Raw genomic sequence first — 9,855 nt, forward strand, 5'->3', positions numbered from 1 at the left:
TTGAGGCAAGGGTCACAGAAACGGGTCTGTTTTAACCAATTTTGCATCTCTACTCTCCTCTGTTGCTTCTAAAAAGCAATTTTAAAAATTCTAGTAGAGAAACATATAAACGTGAAGAACCATATTTCAAGTGTGTTATCAAAACTCCACTGATTAACAGGAAAATGTTACTGGTGGATCCAGGCTGAAAAGGTAAAACTTTACCAGTATTTTAAGACATTCACCCAAGTTGTAAACAATTGTACTTGCTGCCTCAAATCCTTTGTACAGTGCCTCAAATCCCTTATAGAACGTGGAGTAGAAATAAAAAACATACATAGGCACATGTGCGTGCATACACACATACCTGTAAGTATCTGTTACACAGTTAACATCACTGATACTTTATTTTACTATAAAGTTTAAAATGGAAATTAGGCAATGAAAGTTTTAAAATAATTTCACATTAAACCTTGTTAGTTTTTAAATTATATATTCATCAAACACCAAGTAACCTAAACTCTTCAGATTAAGTCTCTTTTATAGAATATAATTCAATGAGTTTTTCCCATTTTGAGTCCTTTTTGGAAGAAGGCACAGTGGAAATACATACAATAAAAACAACAAAATCATATAATTATAATAGCAAACAAATCAATGCCTTGATCTTGTGAAATAGCTCAGCCAACCTACAATCACTTCATTTCGCTCAGCTTTCTTTCAGCGGCTTTGATCTCCTAGATGTTGTATGGCCTCTGAAAAATAGCAGAAATAAATCAAAATGCAATACAAAAGGTACCAAAGGCAAGAACAGTGATTGTGTTTTTGGTTTCACTGAGCTAAAACATTAGTAGGCTCTGGCATTAATCTACCCGCTGGTGCCAGGACAGCTTTTTCAGGCATCAGAGTTTTTAAAGAAATAAAACCCCAATAGCCAGACAGGCAAGATATCCACATTTTAATGTGTGGGGCCTATCTATATCTATATGGTGGTCTGTGTGATGTAACTATATTGCCTGATTGATATGATGGAAGGGCCCTGCAAGACCCCTGTCTTAAGAATATCTCCTTCATTACCCTGTAATGGATACCCAAGCTTCTACCATTAAAGATTTTATTTGTTGTATTTAAGATAGTTATTTTCTAACTCCTTCAAGCTTCCAACACTCTTCTTATCCATGGAATTTTATTCAGAGGTCTCATAAACAAAACATAAAAGCACAGAGGCTATCACTGAAGGAGAAGACCCATCGGATCAGGCCCACACCCTGAGACACACCTGCACACTGCTATAGCTCACTGAAGCACATTTGAAAAACAAATGGGTTGAGACAGAGCTTCCCAAGTGATGTGCACAGAAGGGTTATAGAAGTTGAACATTATCAATCCCTTTGAGCCCTCTGAGGCCCACCCTCTCTCACTTTCTTTTATCCCAGTGTGTGGAAAAATTTTCTATGTGCACCAGACATGAAAACAGGTTGGGGAGAACTAGGCAAAGACAGTGTGCCCTAAGACAGGTTGTCACACTATATTAGTGCTGGTTATTAACCCTTTAGCATGGACCTTCCCCCCAGTTCTCAATGTAAAGGGACTATTATAGCAAGGAAATCTTGGTAGGGGAGATGAAGGAAATATGGGTCATAAATCAGCACTCTTGGGAAAGAAAGAATTGAGTGGGAGGTCACTCAAGAATGCTGAAAGCAGGCTTCTGGATGCCCTGGAAGCCAAAGGTATGACACTAAGACAAGGGAAAAGGACCCTCAGGAATGGAGAGGGTCTGCAGTGGAAGGTCTTGCTTTGCCACCTGGCGAAGATAAACCCTGCTCCCTGGTGTCAGCTGAGCCTATGTCAAGATCAAGCACTCAAACACATTTTATTTCTGAGAGATTTTTCACAGTGAAAGCATTCATTTGGGAGACCCGTTTAAGTGGCTCATTCACCTGGAGGAAGGCAGACTTAAGTTTTGAAAGGGTCGATGAGTAATTCTCAGTGGAGACCTGTCACAGAAGAAGACAGGCCCTGACAGCCTCTGACTGAAAAAACAAAGCTGCTTCCCACCTCCTCCCTCCCCAGCATCCTGTCCTCTTCCTCTGTTTCTCAACTTCTTTTCCCATCGTTGTGACTCACGAGTGTCAGCCACTGGAGCGGTTCCCCATTTCCCAGCCCTCAGAGATCTCATTGTGAGCCCTTTCTTCTCATCCCCATCCTCTTAATGTTGGGCACCAATCCAGACACGATCCCCTTCTCCAAAGGCGCCCCCTGAGGTGCAGCTTCCTGGCAGGCACCTTCCACAGGCAAAAATGATTTGCCTCTAAGCCTGATGCGCCAGACGGACAATCTGAGGTTTATGGTTTTCCAGCAAGGGGTTTCACAAAGGCTTGCCAATGCCCCTTTTGCCATTGGCCAATTCCCTTTCACTGGCTCTCCCTGCCTGTCATCTGCTTTGTCAGCCAAATCCCTTTTCATTTTTCTCAGCTTCATTTTGGACTCAGGCCTAGGAAGGCCTGTCAAGAAGATTCCTGACGTATGAAGTTTTATGATTCTTCTACCACCGTCCTGAGAGGCACTACTTTTTCTTCACCTCTGTATATTTCGGAGGAGTGCATTCTCATATCTCTTGTAGAGCATGTTTGACCAAAACACCAAATGAATAATAGTATACATGATTATTTTCAAATGATAATTAAAATCAAATGATGTAACAAAAATGATGGAAATAGAATCCTCAAGAGAGATTTGGGGGAAAGAAAGAAACAAAAGGAAGAGAGACTAAAATAGAGAATGTCCTTGTACAAAACTGAAAATCTTTAGGGAGAATCAAAAACTACACCCAAAAAGGCATAGTTGTTTTAGATTCAGACTCTTGTCTGAATCTGCTCATCATCCAAGCCCTTCTTCTGAACGCTCTAGGCCTGTCCCAAACTCACTTGCCTTTTCTTTCCCAAATTGCTCGTTATTTCTCAGCACGATCTCTCCGCATCAGCGAAGTATACTGCTCGCCGCTGTTGCTCACACACAACTTGTTGTATCCACCCGAAATGCTTGCCAAGTGCAGTTCTCTTCCCATGGAATGGGCCTGGCAATGATTTGGTTTTTGTTTGTCTAATTGAACATTTATTGGGGCTTACTAGGTGCCAAGCATGTTACATGCATTATCTCATTTAATATTCATAACAACCCTGTGAGATAGGCGTCATTTCTGTCCCCATTTGAAAACAAGAACACATGAGGAAACAAGTTGAGAAGTTGAAGCCGTTGGCTCAAGGACTGAGTGACAGGAACAGCATTCTAACCCAGGTAGGTCTGAGCCCAAGCTCTAAACCATGGCACTCTCTCTCACTGGCTCCTCCTTTGCTGAATGAGTTTAGTGTTTAATGAGTTTAAAGTTTAAACTACTTTGCAGTTGTGGATAGAAATGACCACCACTCCATTGGCTTTGGAAAATACAACTTCCAAGCCTACTGCCATTCATATCAGCAGGAAAACAAATCTCTTTTCCTAGCAGAAACTAACACTTTTCCAGCAGCCAGACACTGGAAGAGGGAGGCAGCTAAAGCCCAGTAGGTCTGCAGAGAGTCTCTCTGTGCAGAGTCAAGAGTGCATCCTGGCCTTGGGTTGGCTGGTGGCTGTGCTTCCCATTCCCCACAATTCAATGAAGAGCCTTCTTCAGGGATTGGCCACAACAGTTCTTCAGGAGGGAACGAGGATAATCCCTCACCCTCCACCCTTTGGTGCTCCTCTTAGTCAAGAGATTTCCACACCAACCCTGGCCTGACTTGCAGTTAAACCAGCTTAGATTCACTCATTCACAACCTGAGGCTCCAGTCTGCCCTGTGGGGAACAGGTTTCTCTGCTGTTCTTTCAACTAGCTGGCTCATACATAGCAGGACCAGCCCCTCCCGCTTGTCCTATTCTTCCCTGAAAGTAGTTTTGTTTTAGAGACTTCCTTGCCTTTTTTTGGTTTTGGGTGGTGGTTGTTGTCACCCACTGACACTTAGGACTGAAATCAAGAGATTTCAGTAACTTTGAATCACAGGGAAGAGGGGTTGGGGCTTTAGTTCCTTCCCTCACAGAAGATCCCTGAAGTTCTCACACCAATTTGCTCCCACCACTCTCAGACAAGTTCAAGTGCTTTTCAACAGTCTTTTATTAAAAAACATCAAATTTCCCTGTGTGGCTCAGTCAGTTGAGCATCTGACTTGGTTTTAGCTCAGGTCATGATCTCATGGTTAGTGGGTTTGAGCCTCACCTTGGGCTCTGCACTAACAGCATGGAGCCTGCTTGGGATTCTCTCTCTCTCGCGCTCTCTCTCTCTCTCTCTCTCTCCCCCATTCTCTCTTGGCCCCTCCCCCTATTTGCATGCATTCTCTATCTCTCTCAAAATAAATAAACTTTAAAAAAAAGTAAAAAAAAATCGAGCTTCACCTCACCCTGCTACAATCAAAACTCAGTTCTCAGGGGAAGACTAACTACTTCACTGTTCCTTTGCTTCTACCACTTAGCTCTTAGATTAATTTTGGCCCCACAAGCGACTTGAAGTTTGTGAATTCCTCCACAGCTGTTAGTACTCCTCAGAGCCCAATAACTGGTGCTCACTGCCTGGGTCCCTGGAACAGTCTATCTCTTCCTTTTGTCCCTTTTCCTTTTCTTAGCAATGTTGGGACCAAGGATAAGTCTATTATTGGCAAGACTGTTTGGACTCTTCAAAGGAGAAATGTCAAAGGCAATATCCTGTGGGGGTTGTAATTATTTTATTCTCAACCATCTTGCAGCCTTTCTGTACCAGCCCTCTCATATATAATATTATAATGTAACTGAGTCATACTTCTGGGTATTTTATCTTCATCTGTATCCCCAAGGGACATAGGGAGCATAGACTGAAGACTCAGGATGAGCCTGGGAAGGTTCAGGAGCTTTAAAAAGAGGTGATGAGCATAGCATTTGGGACAGATTCTCTTCCCTTCTCTGCTCTTCTTCCATCTGATCTCAGTTGGGCTCAGAAGGCCAGCCAGCTCCCATCCTCCTGGTCCAGCTGCTGCCTCTGGCTAGATAAATAGGGGCACTATATTCGGGAGGGGTATGTACTATTTCTCTTTAACCTCTGTATTCATCCTGCTTGATTACCATATACCATGATAGGTTTTGCATTGCCAAATGCCAGAATGTATGAGGATATTCCTTCCCTTTGGGTATACTATGTGTTGAACATAATACACCGTCATGAGGAAGCAAAGACAATAAAAGTTATTTATTTCTTCACTAACTTCTGTTGCCAGGTACTTTACATACAGTGTCTTAATTTAATCCTCACAAAAACTCTGCAAAGGAGATTTTATTCCATTTCTCTACTTAGGAAATTAAAGATGAACAAGGAAGCAAATAAATGTTTCTGCACAGTGAAGGAAATAATCTACAAAACTAAAAGGCAACCTACAAAATGGGAGAAGATACTTGCAAATGACATACCCAATAAAGGGTTAGNTCATGGGCTATAGTAACATTTTTTCTAGATATGTCTCCCAAAGCAAATAAATGTTTCTGCACAGTGAAGGAAATAATCTACACAACTAAAAGGCAACCTACAAAATGGGAGAAGATACTTGCAAATGACATACCCAATAAAGGGTTAGTTTCCAAAATATAACAACTCAACATCCCCAAAACAAATGATCCAATTAAAAAATGGGCCGAAGACATGAAGAGGCATTTCTCCAAGGAAGACATAGAGATGGCCCACAGATACATGAAAAGATGCTCAACATCACTTATCATCAGGGAAATGCAAATCAAAACCACAATGAGATATCGTCTCACACCTGTCAGAATGGCTAAAATAAAAAAACACAAGAAAAAACAAGTGTTGATGAGGATGTGGAGTAAAAGAAACCCTCATCCACTGTTGGTGGGAATATAAACTGGTGCAACCACTGTGGAACAGTATGGAGGTTCCTAAAAAAGTTAAAATAGAACTACTCAATGACCCAGTAATTGCACTACTGGGTATTGAGTCCTCAAATACAAAAACACTAGTTCAAAGGGATACATACACCCCTATGTTTATAGCAGCATTATTTGCAATAGCCAGATTATGGAAATAGCCCTAGTGCCAATCAATAGATGAATGGATAAAGAAGATGTTTATATATATATGGGTTTATTTATGGGTGAATAATATTCCATTGTATATATGTAAGTGTGTGAATAGTATTCCATTGTATATATGTATATATGTGTACTGGTATCNAAGAGCTAGAGAGTAGAATACTAAGCAAAGTAAGTCAGTCAGAGAAAGACAAATATAACATGATTTCACTCAATGTGGAATTTAAGAAACAAAACAAATAAATAAGGGGAAAAAAAAAAGAAATAGATTCATAACTATAGAGAACAAACTGAGGGCAGGTGGGGGGATAGGTGAAATAGGTAATGGGGATTAAGGAGTGCACTTGTTGTGATGAGCACTGGGTGATATATGGAATTGTTGAATCACTATGTTGTACACCTGAAACTAATTTAACACTGTATGTTAACTACATTGGAATTAAAAATATTATTTTTAATTAAAAAAAGAAATTTAAAAAAAAAGATGACTAAGGGATACCTAGTAAGTAGCTTAGCTAGCAAATGGTAGAGTAGGAATTTGAATCTCAAGTCCCACTGTCTTCCCACTGCTTGACTCTCCCTAGTAGGTGGTGGCCTGAGTTACAGCCTTCCCTTGGGGGAGTTAGGCAAAGGCAAAGTCAGCATGGATCTCAAATGTGAGGGGCACCTGGGTGGCTCAGTCGGTTAGGCGTCCGACTTTGGCTCACGTCATGATCTCATGGTTCGTGGGTTCGAGCCCCATTTGGGCTCTGTGCTGACAGCTAGCTCAAAGCCCGGAGCCTGTTTCAGATTCTGTGTCTCCCTCTCTGACCCTCCCCTACTCATGCTCTCTCTTTCTCTCTTTTTCTCTCTCTCTCNAAAAATAAAAAAAACAAAAACAAAACTAGACACTTCCCAATCTAATTAATTCATTCTATTTCTTGAAGTACGGTAACATCTCACAATTGAATAAATCCTGAATTTCTAACTTACTCTCAGATTTTTAGTTTGGAAACTTCTCCAGTTTCTCTTAATCACTGGAAAGTTCTGCAGCTTTGGTATCACCATCACACTGCCAGCATCTCTATTGGGGTTCTTCTAAGTGATTAGAAGCATGACAACTGTCAAAGTCAAAGCCTGACTTTGCACCTATTGAAGGTGAATCACCTAATTGGATTATTGTAAGGATTAAATAAGTTACTAGATTCAAAGTATTTAGACAGAAAGAACTCAGTTAATTGGAACTATTAATATCAGTAATGTTTTCAGTTGTCCTAGAAAGAGATGTATCCTTGACTACTTTCTCGTATTGCTGTTCAGTGGGCGGTAGAAGACAACACTGCTTCATCCACTTGAGGGGCTACGTGGACCTGGGAGAACAGTGGCACAGTCCCACCTTTGGGCAAAGGACAAAATTAGTGTGGACAACTGGGTACTCTTTGGCAGTGTAACATGAGATTGGACTCAAAGGAAAGGGAGACTCTTTTGATCCATCTGTCTTTCATAATAAAAGTTATCATCTTGTTATAATATAAAAAGGATTAAAATACTGTCTTTCTAGTGGAGAAATATTTCTTTCCTTCTTTTTTTTTTTTAGTTATTCATTTTTTGAAAGAGACAGAGACAACACAAGTCGGGGGGCGGGGGAGGCAGAGAGAAGGAGAGAGAGACAATCCTAAGAAGGGTCTGCACTGATAGTGAAGAGCCCCACATGGGGCTTGAACCCATGAAACCATGAGATCATGACCTGAGCTGAAACCAACAGTCAGACACTTAACCAACTGAGCCACCTAGGTGCCCCGAATGGAAACTCATTTCTAATTTCAGCAGCATGCTTCCAGCTATGGAAAGAAAACTACATCTTATATTGGAAGAAAATGAATAAGAATAATAGTAGTAGTTATCTCTGGATATTAAGTCTACTACAAACAGTTTTATTTCGTTTTGGGGTGGCACTTCTCTATAACTTCCAAAATCTTTGATGAATATACTTCACTTTCACAATAAAAAGTTTAAAAAAATAAACTTACAGGAATTATATAAATTGATACCAAAGGTTCCTTCTGGTTGGTCTATTTTCTGTCAACATTTATTTTTATGACAGCCCTTAGGCTTCCCCATCATTTTCTTTTGGATACACTAATGAGATGCCAAACTTAATGTTTGTCTTAGTAAGTCTAATTTCAAGAGCAAAAACCTCATTCTTTACTTCTCTTTTAACACTGTGCCTCTGGCTGAGATTAAAGTGGGGGAACCTGGACAGATTCTAGGAAAAACAATAGAGTTTACTGTAAATAAAACCCAGAAGAAGCACAGTAGTGCTCAGCTCTAGTCCAGGAAGCCTAATGTAACTTGTTTCGGTTGAAGCTCCACAAGTGAGTCTATCTGACATCTTTCTCATTTGTAACATTTTCCTCAAACACTTAATCCTTCCTAAAACCCCCTGCATTCTATTAAATGTCTCTATCTAATATTTTAAGGACTTGTCAGCCTGAAGAACTCTTCTAAATCCTTATAGACAAACTGAACTTTTAGATTGAACAATGAACTCAAAGACACCAGAACCTTCAGAATCAAAGGAGAAGCTAATGGCACATTAAAAAAAAAATCCTTCTCAATGCATTTAGTTTTTTCTTTTCGTTTTTCTTTTTTTTTGTTTTTGTTTTATTTATTTCTGAGAGAGAGAGAGAGCGAGAGAGAGAGCAGGGGAGGGTCAGAGAGAGAGGGAGACACAGGATCTGAAGCAGGCTCCAGGCTCTGAGCTGTCAGCACAGAGCCCAATGTGGGGCTCAAACTCACGTACCTGTGAGATCACGACCTGAGCCGAAGTCAGATGCTCCACCGACTGAGTCACCCAGGCGCCCCTAGTTGTTTTTTTTTATACATAATTTGGAATGTTCCTTTTTAGAATATACATCCAGAAAGACTTAGAATTGCTGACTGATTAAAAATTGCTTCTCTAGGGAAGCAAGACCATTATTTACCCAAATCATTACTTAATAAACAGGTGATGTGGTGCCACCTAAGGAATAATTATAGTCAGTGTTTCTGTAGTAGACACTGGTCTAAGGATTTTACACATAATTTAATCATTTGATTCTTGTAACAACAACCTTGTGAGAAAAGACTTTGTTACCTTCATGTTACAGGGGAAGAAATGAAGATCCAGAGAGATTAAGGAAGTTGATCCATGTCACATAATCATGAAGTGTAGAATTAGGACTCAAATTTTGGGCAGGCTGACTCCAAAGTCCATGTTCTTAACTGTTAGGTTAAGTTGCCTCAACTTGATTGTCAGGGATAGAAAATGGGGTGTCATGTGGACTACCGGACAGTTCTGAGCCTCTGTCACATCGCCTGTAGCATCACCACCACCGCCATCACCAGCAACAGCCTTAAATACTGTGTACATGCCCATGTCCCAATCCCTGAACTATGAATGCAACCTTGTTTGGAAAAAGGGTATTTGCAGATGGAGTTACATTAGGGATCTTGAGATGAGGAGGTCACCATGGATTAGAGAGTAGACTCTAAATTCAATAACAAGTATCCTTCTAAGAGAAAGGCAGAGGAAGATTTGAGACAGAAAGAAGAGAACACAGAGAGGCGAAGGTGGGAACACAACCATGTAGGCAGAGACTGTGGCCTGTGTCAACTGGCCTCAGGTGAAGAAATGGTGACAAGCAATGGACTTCGCAAGAGGCAAACAACAGATTTCCCCTTGAGTTCCCCAGGGGAAGAGAGGTCCTGCTGGATTTCAGACTTTTGGCCTTCAGAGTTGTGAGAAAATACATT

General features: G+C 40.7%; 1 protein-coding gene across 1 annotated transcript in view; it reads right to left on the reverse strand.

The window, feature by feature from the left end:
• The window catches only part of ANKRD55 (ankyrin repeat domain 55), a 156,933-nt gene extending 147,455 nt beyond the window's left edge, over window positions 1–9,478 (reverse strand). Inside the window, exon 1 of the mRNA XM_077773051.1 lies at window positions 9,389–9,478. Within this exon, the coding sequence (XP_077629177.1) occupies window positions 9,389–9,478 (90 nt within the window). The remainder of the gene's footprint in view (window positions 1–9,388) is intronic.
• Between the last annotated feature and the right edge of the window lie 377 nt (window positions 9,479–9,855).

Source organism: Crocuta crocuta, unplaced genomic scaffold, assembly GCF_008692635.1.
Source record: "Crocuta crocuta isolate KB4526 unplaced genomic scaffold, BGI_CrCroc_1.0 scaffold107, whole genome shotgun sequence".
Taxonomy (NCBI): domain Eukaryota; kingdom Metazoa; phylum Chordata; class Mammalia; order Carnivora; family Hyaenidae; genus Crocuta; species Crocuta crocuta.